We start from the raw sequence: 14,356 nt of genomic DNA on the forward strand, positions 1-14,356 counted from the left end.
GGAGACAGAGGCAGGTGGATTTCTGAGTTCGAGGCCAGCCTGGTCTACAGAGTGAGTTCCAGGACAGCCAGGGGCTACACAGAGAAACCCTGTCTCGAAAAACCAAATCCAAAAAAACCAAAAAAAAAAAAAAAGAAAAGAAGGCAAGAGAGAGGAGGGCAGGCAGCCCTTTATAGTGGGCCAGGCCTACCTGCTGTTGCCAGGTAACTGTGGGGTGGAGCATAAACAGAATGCCAACACTTTTCTTTAGTTTGACTTTTAACATGATTTGATTTTGATTCTCCCTTGATTAGCTGTCTTGTAAACTGGAACGGGAATTCCGCTGTGTGGAACTTGCTGATCTAATGACTCAAAATGCCCTGCATTTAGCCATTAAATATGCTTCTCGCTCTCGAAAATTAATATTGGCTCAAAAACTTAGTGAACTTGCTGCAGAAAAGGCAGCCGAATTGGCAGAAACCCAGTCAGAAGAAGAGAAAGAAGAAGATTTCAGAGAAAAGCTGAATGCTGGGTAAAAGAACATCAACTTTTTGAATTTTCCTTACTGTTTTGCACATGAAGTTGGTCTTTGCGTTTGTTTCTTATGGTCTAATACTATGACCCATCAGTTACAGTCATACCACTACAGAATGGAGTCAGCCACAGGTCAGAAGTCACGTTGAAGAAGATGCCGAGGACAGAGAGGACACTGTTTCAGAAGAGAAACCAGAGCCACATAACCACGGTGAGACATGTTTTCAAAGCAGTGAAAGAGACAGAGGCTCAGCAGAAGGTGGCGCTTGCCCTGCGGTGCTGGGCTTCACCTGCAGAACACATGGGAAGCTAGAGAGCTGACTCTACAAAGTTATCTTCTGACCACTATGTGCACGAAGCGCCAACCCCAACAACAGTAATTAAAGAAATGCATAACTAAATGGAAGCTATCGTTAGTATTGCCTTTTCCATTTTGGTCGGCTAAGAGAAATTGAATTCCCTTTTTTTTTTTCAAGGTATCTCTGCAGTCTAGATGTTAAATATCAATGACGACTTCATTGTCCTCATTTACATTATCTTATTTATTTTAATTATAGGGCAGAATTTATTCCAAAATGCAAATTCCTCTGATATGCCAGCTCTTAAATCAGGTAAGAAATATATATAAGCTTGTAGCTTATAGCAGTGGCTATAATCCAGTCAGAAGACAGGTGCCTGCTGGCTTTCTCATGGACTGCTGACAGCAGAGACGAGAGGATGAATCAGCCTGCAAGGCAGTGGTGCGTGGGAGCAGAAGCAGGGAAACACTATGTGTGGAGACGTCAGAAGGAGAATATAGGGCACAAAGAGAGCAGTTCTGTGGGGTCCTGGAGGGATATACAAGGGACAGATTTTCCAGACTGTGTTGAGAACCGCAGTCTCCATTCTAAGATCCCCGGGAGGCTGCTGTAGGTTCTAAGCAGGACTAACGCCATTACTGTGATACTGAGGGGAAATGGACATACGACTACCAGAGCAGTGCAAGTGAGACTGAGTGGTGGCAATAGAAAGAACAGGTAGAGTTGGTGTTTCTAAGGTGGGAGATGGTTCAGAATGAAGAACAGTATAGTGTCAAACACTAGAGAAAAGCAAACAGGTTCATAGGGGAAGCCGATGAATTACCATTAGCTAAGTAGGTTACATAGTTAGGCATTTGCTTCAGAACCTCATAAAATAAATGTTAAGTGTTGGCATAAGTAGAACAGTTTATGCCATAGCAAGCACTCATTAAAGTTTGTAAAGTATGAAGAAGCAGGAGCCCTAGCTGAGGGGATTTCCAGCATTTAAGCATCAAGTACAAGAGGAGAGGAAGTACTGGAAGAGATCACTGGTCCAGAGAGAAAGGGCCAAGTCTGGGATGTAGTGTCTAAAAAGTCAAGGGAGGAGAAAATATTGAAGGGACCGCTATATAGACAGCCATTGAGAGGTCTCAGAGGGGCAGGAAGTAGCCATCACGTTTGGTTACATAGAAATGGGTTGGGAGCTTTAGTTGTTGTGTAGGAGGGTTAGACCTCATGCCATAGTGTGGAGAAATGTATGGGAAGGAGGAGATAATAGTCAGGTTGGTGGCCTTTGAAAAGTGTGGTAGGGTTGTAAGGAAAGCTGGAAGTGCAAAGAGCTTGCTTTGTCTTTGTAAAATGAGAGACAGGTGAATGAAGAGGGTAATCAGACGGTGGGGAGAGGAATCGTAGGTGTTTCCTTGACAAGATGGGCATGCGCGTCCACATTGTGGACATTACTAACCTTAGCACCACTGTGTCATGGTCAAGGGGAGAAGCAGTCTACACACTGGTTTGTTTCACAGCATCAAGTTGGGACAGTTCGCATTTAATATTATTATGGCTTGGAAGAAGAAAAGAGATCATATGTATTTGTTTTCAAGTTACATGGTGCTAGGTGTGCAAGGACACACCTTTAATACTAGCACTAGAGAGGCAGAGACAAGAGAATCTTTGTAAGTTTGAAGCTAGCCTGGTTTATATAGCAGTCCCAGGCCAGTTACATGTACATAGTGAGACTCTATCTCACTTTGTTTTCATATCATACAAGTTAAAATATTCTATTTAGTATTGTGAATGTCAGTTGTCTTGATTTAAAAAAAAAAAAAACAAAACAAAACCCGATGGTTATCAGTGGGAGGAGTGGCCCTTGGGCCTGAGGGGGTTTGATGCTCCAGTGTAGGGGAATGCCAAGTGGGAAGGCAGGAGTGGGTGGATGGGTAGGGGAGCACCCTCATAGAGGGAGGGGGGAGGGGAGGGGGGTTTCCAGAGGGGAGACCTGGAAAGGGGAAAACATTTGAAATGTAAATAAAGAAAATATCTAATAAAAGAAACAAAACAAAACCACTATTGAGTTTTCTTCTTGTAATAGGTGCAGTTTTCTCTAACAGCCAAGGACGGGTAAACCCCTTCAAGGTAACCAGTAGTATTTTCTGTTTGAAAATTATCCATACTAAGATGTTTCCAGGTGACCAGATGACGTCCTTAGACTTGGGGGTATTAAAGACAAGTCACTGTGAAGGCGAAGGGGAAGTTGCAAGCCATTCATTCCCATGTGATCTCAGCACCTGTGTCCTACTTAGTTCTGACTACCCAGTGCTGAGGACTTGAGAGGTTCTCCCTGTCTGTCCTTGGGATGTGGTATTTAAGAGAACTTGTTTCAGACTCAATTTGGGTTGTATTCTATGAATTCATTTCCAACAGGGATACCACAATGGAGTTGTTTTCTTCTTCACATATAATATTTTCTTCTCTTTAGGTAGTAGTCAATTCCAAAGAACCAGCCACATCAGTGAATTCAACACGCTCAGCTAATATTTTAGACAGTATGAGCAAATCATCCAGGAAGTCCACTTCTTTTAATCGAGTAGCAAATAATGAAAAATCTCCAGTTATAAAGCCTCTGATGCCCAAGCCCAGGGCTAAGCAGGTACCGTGCTGGGGTGACGGAGTGCCTGGTTGTCACTGGCTATGTAGCAAGGGAGTGCACTCCATCCGCCCCGGTGAAGCCCAGAACCCCCCTTTTAAATATTTGTATTTTTGAAGCCAGACTCACACATCTGTTTGTTTTCATAGGCATCTGCAGCATCCTATTTCCAGAAAAGAACTTCACAGGCTGATAAGACTGAGGAAGTAAAAGAAAATCCTAAAAGTTCGTCATCTGAAACTCCAGCTGTGTGCCTTCAAAACTCTGAAAACCAACGGTGAGTGTGTAGACCTTTGTGCTGGAGATGCAGCGTCCCAGCCGCGTGCCAACACGCCTTTAATCCCAGCACCTAAAGGCAGAGGCTCTCTTTGAGTTTAAGGTCAGCCTGCTCTACAAAGTGAGTACCAGGACAGCTGGAGCTACATAGTGAGACCCTATTCAAAATTAATTAAAAATAAAATTTTAATTGTAAATACTTGTGTCATTCATTCAGGCTCTATCCCGCTTCTGAATGGTAGGAGGCAGGTGGACTAAACAATACATATGAAGCATGGTAGCGAGTGCTCAGAAACTTGGTTGTTTTCATTAAGCCTTCTGATGACCTAAACACAGTTTGTGCAGAAGGTATAATAGAATCGAGTCAGTTCTACAAGTGTGCTTTGGCCAGGCATTCCCAAATAATGGTGCAGGACAACCTGGGTCAGCAGTGAGTGGGGTGAGGTGATGGGAAGGGCCGAAGAGAGGTCAGCCAGGCTTCACAGAGCTGCTTGCTGAATGGCAAGAGCCTGTGAATGACAGCCGGGGGGAGGGACTCCGAGAGGCTGGAGATCTTGAACCTGTAAACACACAAGAGCTGAAACTGCAGGGTTCGTGTCTCTACACTGGTAGGTGTAAGGCTGAGTGATCCTTCTCCAGCACGCTGAGCCTGCAGTCTCCAGGCTGTTGGCGGTAATGCTATTAGCTCATATATTATTAGCTAGTATCGTTGGGTTTCCCTTACTTTGTATGAGTATTGAAAAGCTGATGGTTAACTACTAATTTGAAATGTCACATGACACTTTAAATACTATATTCAGTGTAAATTTTTTCATATTATTACTTTAGGCCAAAGACTGGGTTCCAGATGTGGCTGGAAGAAAATAGAAGTCATATTTTGTCTGACAACCCTGACATCTCAGATGAAGCAGACATAATCAAAGAGGGGATGATACGCTTTAGAGTGTTGTCTGCTGAAGAGAGGAGGGTAAGGATTGGTGTGCTGAGATGAGATCTTGGTGGGCCTCCCAGGGTTAAAAAGGTCTTATAGGTATGCCTTTGTCTTTGGAAAAGTGAATACAACAAAAAAGTCATGGTTGAAGAGGAAATTCGAGGTGGATGAGTTTTGACAAAATTAACTTGTGGTTGTTATTGAGTACCTATAGGTGGTTTTAGAAGCCAGCTGCGTGTAAACTGTGTGTCCTTAGGGACCGGCTGTCTGCTGTCTGCCCCCAAATAAAAGATGCTTTAGTTATGATCTGAAATAAAAAAAGGGGGGGGGAATTTAACTTATATTTTAAACTACTATCAAGTCCATGAAAGTAGAAAAAAATTAATGCTTTTACTTACACGACAATAATTTCTTTGGTTGGCAAACTTTGGTGCTTCAGTCCAGCCTTTCATACAAAAATTAGGATGGGTAGCTGGCTAACCTCTGTCATGTTTGGGGAGAAAGGGAAAGGAATGTAGGCAATATGCCAGTTAAACCTCAGACTTCCTTTCCTCATTGTCCAGGGTAGTCACCTCCCAGTGTAGGGAGGCTTTGATGGATTGGGTGTTAGGAGTAATGGGGTATTATGTGATCCAGAAGCTAGAAACTGGGCTAACCACTTCTAGCCTCATTTAGTGTTTTTTTTATTTATTTATTTATTTATTTATTTATTTATTTATTTATTTATTTATAGCATTTTTGTGTTTCTGTACAAATTTACATGAATGAATTTATTATGAAAGACTTAACAAAACTTGTGATTGTATGTTTAATTTGGGGGAGTTTTATATGTCTGTGTATAGAATGTAGGGCATTGTGAATGCTAGACAAGCAGTCTCCTGCTGTATTCTCATCCCATGATTGTGACTTTGGGGATTGTTGTGTTTGTGATGGGGCCTTGCTCTGTAGCCCTGATTGACTTAGAACTCACTATGTAAAAAAAGGCTGGCCTCAAACATTGGGCAATCCTCCTGCCTCTGCCTGACCCCCATGTACTGAGGTTACAGTGTTGAGCCTAGTTGTTGATTGTGTTTTGTTTTAATTTAAAAAAAAATTGTCCATGCATGTGTATTTGGCCGCATGTATATATGTGCACCATGTGTGTGTCCTTGGTGCCCAAGGACAATATTCTCTTCTATGGTTCACCCCTCAAACCCCAAGTACATATGATAGTTGTTTTGAGACAGGATCTAATTAAATAGCTGACTGCCTTTGAACTTTTGACAATCCTGTCTCAGCCTCCTGAGAGTCAAAAATTACAAGTGTTCCTCACCATAGCCACATGGACATTACCTTAGTGAGTTTGCTTTGCAGCCTGGTGGTTAGAGATGCTGAGCCTTTCCATGGACCCATGGACCATCTGTGTGTATATTGAGAATAGCTTTCAAATTTATTTTTTATTTTTAACCTGATTGTTTGGGGATTTGCTATTGAATTTTCAAAGTTGCTTAAATATTATGGATACCTATCTTTTCTTTAGATGGTTACTTTCCAACTATTTCCAAAGAATATGAAATCTAAATTTGTTAACCATTAGAACTTTTTTAATAATAAAGTTAAATTTTCAAATGCTAATTACTGTTCTGTATACAAGAACATAACATTACCCATGAAAGTAAGTAAACCATTTTCATTCTTTTTTTAAAGATTTATTTATTTATGTTTATGTATATGAGTACACTGCAGCTGTACTGATGGCTGTGAGCCATCATGTGATTGCTGGGAATTTGAATTCAAGACCTCTGCTCGCTCTGGTCGACCCCACTCACTCTGGTTGGCCCAATTCACTCTGGCTCAGCCCCACTTGCTTTGGCCTAAAGCTTTATTTATTATTATATCTTAGTACACTGTAGCTATCTTCAGCCGTACCAGAAGAGGGCGTGATATCTCTTTATAGATGGTTGTGAGCCACCATGTTTTTGCTGGGATTTAAACTCAGGACCTTCAGAAGAACAGTCAATGCTCTTAACCGATGAGGCATCTCTCCAGCCCCCGACCATTTTAATTCTTTTCTGATTCGTGCATAAAAATCTCTTTACCTCTCACCCACTGTTTTTCAAAGGCATGGACTAACAAGGCCAAGGGAGAAACTGCCAGCGATGGCGCTGAAGTAAAGAAGCGAAAACGTGTGGCCAGTGAGACCTGTGAGACAGAGAACCAGGGAGAATCAGCAAAGGAGAATCTGGATCTTTCTAAGAAGCCAAAGGCATTAAATCTTTCGACTAATCAGAAATTGTCAGCTTTTGCATTTAAGCAGGAATAAAGGGAGAAAGTGTCAGGATATAATGAAACTTGGCTTCAGCTCCTGGTGGATTCTGGACTTCTTTAACCTTTAGGGAATATATTATTATACTCCTGTGTGTTTAGAGACAGCTCTGCTTTCTTTCATAAGGCAGTGTAGGGGGCAGGGTGTGCAGCTCAGTGGTGGAGTGCTTGCCTAGCGTGCACAGGCCCTGGGTTTCGTCCTTACTGCCACAAAACAAAGCAAAAAAAGTAGTGATTTTCCTGTGTCAGGAACATTGCATCTAAGAGCTGTCTGCGGGGATTACTCTGCCGTCCATGAACAGAAGTGTCCTGATGGCAGTTATTACCATGCACACCATTATGTCCCCGTGGAAGCCATTATCTTTAAAAATTACTGAAAGCTTTAGTCTTAAGACTGCTACATATTGCAATAACTTCTAGGGCTTCCCTGCCTTTGTTTGGGTTTTTTGTAGTAGAAGTGCCATGGTTATCGACTTCCCAAGTTAGATATGATAGATTACTCCCTTGTCAACTTGACCTCAGGCCCATGGCTTTTAATATGGGCCCCAACGTGTAAATAATCTTGTAAATGAGATATGTTATTTTATGTGTTTGGGGACATTTTTCACACATTACTTTTTGTATGTTTGTATAGACTGGGTCTTTTGAATAAATAAAACTTTCTCTTTTGCATATTTGTCTTGCTATGGTTTTAGCATCATATGTCCACACTCTTCACATCACTTGTAAGGTAGAGAAAGGCTGCGGGCCTTACTTTGAGATTGTGGCTGTGCACATCAGTGCTGATGGGTGATGCCCTTCTTATCAGCAGCAGCAGTGCTGCTGAGTGAGCCTCTGAAGGCCTGATAAGACGGAGTTAGAGGAAAGGGAACTGTCTAACTGCTCTTTACAAAGCCACAGTGTGTTTTGTGCATTTTGCCTATTTGGTGTGTGTGTGTGTGTGTGTGTGTGAGAGAGAGAGAGAGAGAGAGAGAGAGAGAGAGAGAGAGAGAGAGAGAGAGAGAGAGAGAGAGAGATGGGTGCAAATAGTGATGAGGTGACTCACAACCAGGGGTAGTTTATACATTGAAAGGGACAAAATAAGTTGAAAATAAGTTGAAAATTTAGATGTACAGGAGCTAAATCTTAGTTATTACTCCACAGTAATTAAGGTTGGAAAGATACACTTCTGCTTTTTAAAATCAGAGCTTATACTGAGAGATGTTACAACACAGCGTTGAAGTACAGACTCCAAAGCCAGACTTCCAAACTTGAAGACCCACTAAGTACTTTCCAGTTGAATAACAGTGGGCATGGTCTAGCCTTCACTCTCTGTAAAATGATTAATAGTGCCAAAGGTGCAGTAGTAATTTTAGCTACACTGCTTTTTGCTTTGGATTCGAGAATGGAAGACACACACACACACACACACACACACACACACACACACACACACACACGCTGGTGTGTACCAGCTAATTTTAAAATGCCTTGGCTTGTTCAAAGGCTGGGCACTCCTAAACCTTCCCCTGCTACCCAAGGTGCAAGGCTCAATCGGGGAAGTGGCCACCCACCCAAATTCTCACATGGCTGGTTGGCTTTCTCTCCTTCAGCTCTTACATCCCATCCTTCTCCCCAAAGTATGGGCAGTTCTCTGCATCCTTTTTTTCAGTTCTTAGCCCACACAAATCTAAAGGTCTGCCCTGTCTCCCAGCCAGTAGCCACTGGCATCTTTATTAATTGATCAAAAACCAATTGGGGACAAGGACCTTCAGCGTATGGAGCCATAGGTTCCCAATTAAATCAGAGCATTAGAACCAATCCCCAACATGCAGGGTTATGATAGAAATGACAAGTTTTTAAACAAAGGTTAGTTATCTGCACTATGCTATTGCTGACTCCATCTGGCTCCTTTATGAGGTCTGATTCTGTATACATATGAACTATTTTTGATAACAACCTTGCAGTAAAGTTTTATAATATTTTGAGAAGGCTTCTGTATATATGTGTATTTTCTCAATTCACTTTTTGAACAAAGTGTATTTCTTAAGGATATAACCCTTGAGTGTTACATTTTAGATCTTCAGGAACCTCATATCACTGGGGATGGACAAAAGCTCTTTAAAAAATAAAAATTGTCAGGCAGTGGTGGCTCACGCCTTTAATCCCAGCACTTGGGAGGCAGAGGCAGGCGGATTTCTGAGTTCGAAACCAGCCTGGTCTTCAGAGTGAGTTCCAGGACAGCCAGGGCTATATAGAGAAACCCTGTCTGGAAAAACCAAAAAAAATTAAAAAATTAAAAAAATCTACTCTGTCTTGAAAACAAACAAACAAAATCTACTATTTTATTGAAGGAAGACTTTTATATATCTATTGATAATAATATATATTGATAATATTTATTAATCTAATTTATGTATCATAAATTTAAAACCAAGAAACACCACTTCGTTGCTATATGAGGTAATCTGCTTTTCCTCAAAAGTTGTATCATACCAAAGCAGTATTAAAATATCAGTGATAATAAATGAATCCTTACCTTGATATTAGTGATGTTGTCCACTTTGGGCTTACTATGTGTCAGGAGGTTTCCCTAGACTTCATTCTCCAAGAGCAAAACCTTCAGATGAGGTCATGTTACACCTCTACACTCACTGTCAGCTTGCAAAGCATTATGTGGGTAACCATTTAAGCATAAGGACAGAGATTTTCCATTATAATCTTTACAACTGAGTTTATAATCAGGACCACTCAGTACATTTATGTGAACTATAAAGTACTGTTCAGAGAAAACTCACCACCTTACAGTAGCCTCAGTGTTAGAACTGACCACCTGCTAAGGATGGACAGGGAAGAAAACAAATGAACCCATTCCCAGTGTTTCTGGGTTTGATGTCTGTGTAGGACTTTATAAAGAAACATTTTCCATTTTTTTACTGCATCCATATCATTGTGTGCACACACATGTGAAAACCAGAGGACAGAGACCCACTTCACTGCAGGAGTAGGGGATTACCTCATTAAATGAGGGAAGCACCCTACAGTGGACAGGAAGTACCCTACAGCCACCTGTACCCTACAGCCAGCCTTTTTATCATGTGTCCCAAGAATAGACTTCAGGTCTTCAGTCTTGGAAACAAGCACCTTTCCTGGTTGGAGTTTCTTGTCCCCAAAAGAAACTTTAGAGATTTTGTTTTTGTTTGTTTTTTAAATGAAATGACCTCAGTGTCCTGCGCGGTAGATTAGATATGCTCACCGCACACACTGGTAGTACTAACTTCACTGTAATAAAGTTAGGAGGGAGATTTTCGAAGCCACAAATGCTAGTGTGGACACAGCAAAAAGTTAAAGCCGGCTGCCTGTCGTTCTGGAGGCATTTGCGAGGCCAAACTACTCCATTACTATGACTGAAAAACAAACGATTCCTATATGGGATGGCTCTTAAAACAGTAACAGTATGAATTGAGTTTGCCAGTCTGCAATTTGGATCTAACTCAGCAGCAGTTAGTCTGCACTTCTTGGCATCATCAGGAGCTGGACTTATTTGAAGGCATGTCTCCCATTAGAGACATGATAAATGAGCCAGGCAGTGGTGGTGCACGCCTTTAATCCCAGCACTTGGGTTTCTGAGTTGGGCTGGTGGATTTCTGAGTTCGAGGCCAGCCTGGTCTACAGAGTGAGTTTCAGGACAGCCAGGGCTATACAGAGAAATGCTGTCTCCAAAAAACCCAGAGAGAGAGAGAGAGAGAGAGAGAGAGAGAGAGAGAGAGAGAGAGAGAGAGAGAGATGATAAATAGTACTAAAGTCTATCAATCTTGTCTGCTCCTTATGCTCTTCATGGGTTACCTTGAACTTCCTCACAGCCTGGTGGCTCAGGTGAAGGACAAGCCCCCTAGGTCAGAACTAAGCCACTGAACCACTTTTGCACTTTTGTAGCCTCAGAACTCAGCAGAATGACTTAGAAGCAAATCACTGCTGCCAGATTGTGTTCAAAGGGTAAGCACTAGGCCCTTTCCTTTACACAGAAGAATGCATACAGGAGGAAGCATGGGGGGTTGGCACACTGGTGTATGTATGCATCTTTGGAAAGCAAGCTGCCATTGTTGGGACTTTCCAAGGGGGGATGTGAACACATATCTTTTCACCCCAGAAAGGACACCAGTGACAGACCAAAGAAATGATTCCACTTATGTCTGAACTGGTGAACCAACTAATATTGGGGTTATTAATAGTATGAATAAGGAATTGCCCAACTTAGGGACAGCTACAGCACCGAAGAACCTCTAGTTTGATTTTTTTTTGTTTTTTGTTTTTTTGTTTTTTGTTTTTTTTTGAATTTGGTTTTTTCGAGACAGGGTTTCTCTGGCTGTCCTGGAACTCACTCTGTAGACCAGGCTGGCTTTGAACTCAGAAATCCGCCTGCCTCTGCCTCCCAGAGTGCTGGGATTACAGGGGTGCGCCACCACCGCCCGGCTCTAGTTTGATTTCTATGGCTGGGATAAAGATCATGACAAAAAGCAACTTGGGGAGCAAAGGCTTTATTTGGTTTTACACCTTCTACTTAGTACACCATGAAGGGAAGGCAGTGAGGAAACTCAAGGCAGGAACTGTAACAGAGACCTTAAAACTTACTGGCTTGCTCCCCTTGACTGGTTCAGCTTGCTTATGCTGCCCAGGACTCTCTGCCCAGGAGTGCACAGCCACAATGTGTTGGTCTTTCCCATATCAATCATTTAAAAATATCCCACAGACTTGCTTACAGACCAAGGTAATTTCTCAGTTAAGAGTCCTTCTTCCAGATGACCCTAATGCCTGTTAAGTTGACAAGAAACTAGTAACCAAGACACATACCTTGGGTTGGGGCTCTGATGCTAAGCAATGAGACCCACTTTACTTCAGGAGTAGGGAATTACCTCATTAAATGAGGGAAGCACCCTACAGTGGACAGTAAGTACCCTACAGCATCCTGTAGTGAGCAGTAGTGCCAGGCATAGTGGTGCATGCCTCTAATCTCAGCACCCGGGGTTTGTATCTCAGCCTTCCGAATCTATGTGTTTGAGGTTATCCAGGGTTACATAGTGAGACCCTGACTCAAAAAAATTAAAAATGAACAAAACAAAAATCAAATCTGAAGTATGTTGTTTTCCAGTCCTCTGCCACCCTGTATTAGGGTTTTATTGCTCAGAAGAGATACCATGACCAAGGCAACTCTTCTCATAAAGGACAACATTTAATTGGAGCTGGCTTAGTTTCAGAGGTTCAAATCCATTAACATCATGCCGGGAGGCACAGCAGCATGCAGGTCAACATGGTGCTGGAGGAACTGAGAGTTCTACATTTTGATCCAAAGGTTGCCAGGAGAGGATTGTTTTCTGAAGGCAGCCGGAAGAAGGCTCTCCGCACGGGGCAGAACTTGAGCATGGGCCCTCAAAACTCACCCCCACAGTGATGTACTTCCTCCAACAAGGCCACACCTACTCCAACAAGGCCACACTTCCTAATAGTGCCACTTCCCACGGGCCAACCATACCCAGACCACCACACTCCCCTTCCCCCACATGAACTTTGTGGACAACTTTGATTGGGGGAATCTATTCTTAGGTATATGATCCTATAGTAAGAAATCAATAACTATAATTGGCTCTTACAGATTGTGTAGTATAAATTCATGTTCCATATAGGAAATGACAAAAAAATTAAATAACTACCCATTTTAAAACAGCGCATGCCTCTAATTCAAATTGTGTCTCTGTGCCATGGCAGGCAGAAGGAGCAATGTCTCCGGCATCTGTGACGATAGTCTACAGTGAGAGGGGACTGATGGAAAGAAAACAGCAGTACAGAACAGCCAGGGGAACCAATCGTTTAGAAAGATCCCTGATGAAAATAGAAAAGGATGAATACAAATGAGTGCTCCATGAATGAAAGGGGAATTATTACCTACAGTGAGGATTGGAAATGCCTGGTGATGCTCAATTTATACATCAACTTGTCAAGGCTACAGGTGATGGTCAACAGCAATCTGTTCTGTTCTAAAAGTACCTCATGGAGCAAAAGTCAATAATTAAGAGAATGTAGGAAGTAGGGGAGAATATTCTAGAAAATGGAATGGGGCTGGTTAGGTCACTGAGAAAGAGGGAATTACAACTGTGGGCAGCAGCATCTTACGTCCACTATTTCAAGCCTATTCTACTGGAAGACCTGCCCCATAGACTCAGCATTTCAGAACCAATTCTTCCTTAGCAACAGACTCATCCCACCTCCTCTCTTACACTTCAAGATGTATCACTTCTAACGTTTCAGTGCACGAAAGTAAGTTATTTCAGAGGTAGAGGGTTGTTGTTGTTATATGCTAAGCAAGCTTTCGTACCTTAGTGAATTTAGATCTATTATATTGAAAGTGGCTGAAAGGCAGAGTCTGTTTACAGTAGTTGGAAAACATTTTCTTCACAATCAGAAAGTGACCAAAGGATGTATGCCTTGTACTTCCTTGCAGGACTTGGGGGACTACCCTGAGAGCAGGGGAGGGGATAAAGAAAGGACAGACACAAGGATGTAGAAAAAGCTGGGATCCGATGACTGTGCTCTGGTGGACTCCGGAAGTTCAGTGTGTGCATTATGTGCAGTTGAACAGGGCAGCAGAGTTGTTGCATACAACTGAACAAGGAGGCAGGCTTAGCTAATCTCTGTCAGAGCAGTCTCTGTGAGGGAACCGTCTTCAGGCCATAAATGTGGACGGTGGGGGAAGGGAAGCCGCACTGGGGGAGAGGAAGTGGATGCTTTCTGCACATACTATCAATACTTGCATTCAGATGACAAGAAGGATTTGCCATCCCTCTCAGCCTCACCCAGGGAAAGCTTTGCTACTCCCATGGGGCTGAGGCATTGGTCCTTGATGTGGTTGGCTTATGTCAACAGCACACATCCACCTGGGGACTTCCCCCCCTCTTTCAGATGTGCTCAGACATTGACTGGGACGTGCAGATGGCAAGTAAACACACGAAAAGATGTACGATAACACAGGGTTCTTTTCTTTACTCTTTCAAAAATATGTATGTAAGTTCTGGAGCGATGGCTCCGTGGTTGAACGCACTTGATGCTCTTGCAGAAGACCTGGGTGCCCAGACATCCATGTAGGCACTCACACATACACATAAAATGAAACTTTTAATCAAAGGATATTCATGCATATTCTTGGAGAATAGTATGAAGCAGATTAATGACAAAAAAATTTTGCCTACTACCAGGCATTAGTGTAATCCCAGCACTCAGGAGAAAGAGGCAGGAGGATCTCTGTGAGTTCAAGGCCAGCATGGTCTATGAAGTGATTCTAGGACAGCCAGGGCTATGTAAAGAGATAGCCCTGCCTTCAAAAACAAAAACCAACCAAACAAACAAACAAAAATGTTTGCCTACAGTTGTAAATAA

General features: G+C 42.4%; 1 protein-coding gene across 1 annotated transcript in view; it reads left to right on the top strand.

The window, feature by feature from the left end:
* Wdhd1 (WD repeat and HMG-box DNA binding protein 1) overlaps positions 1 to 7,621 on the top strand; it is a 37,225-nt gene extending 29,604 nt beyond the window's left edge. Inside the window, exons 18-25 of the mRNA XM_052191692.1 lie at positions 294 to 511; positions 609 to 724; positions 1,071 to 1,124; positions 2,884 to 2,927; positions 3,271 to 3,441; positions 3,588 to 3,715; positions 4,543 to 4,681; positions 6,747 to 7,621. Coding sequence (XP_052047652.1) covers positions 294 to 511; positions 609 to 724; positions 1,071 to 1,124; positions 2,884 to 2,927; positions 3,271 to 3,441; positions 3,588 to 3,715; positions 4,543 to 4,681; positions 6,747 to 6,947 — 1,071 coding nt within the window. The 3' untranslated portion in view covers positions 6,948 to 7,621. The remainder of the gene's footprint in view (positions 1 to 293; positions 512 to 608; positions 725 to 1,070; positions 1,125 to 2,883; positions 2,928 to 3,270; positions 3,442 to 3,587; positions 3,716 to 4,542; positions 4,682 to 6,746) is intronic.
* The last annotated feature ends 6,735 nt before the right edge of the window (positions 7,622 to 14,356 follow it).

The sequence above is a fragment of the Apodemus sylvaticus genome, chromosome 8 (assembly GCF_947179515.1).
Source record: "Apodemus sylvaticus chromosome 8, mApoSyl1.1, whole genome shotgun sequence".
NCBI classification, from domain to species: Eukaryota; Metazoa; Chordata; class Mammalia; order Rodentia; family Muridae; genus Apodemus; species Apodemus sylvaticus.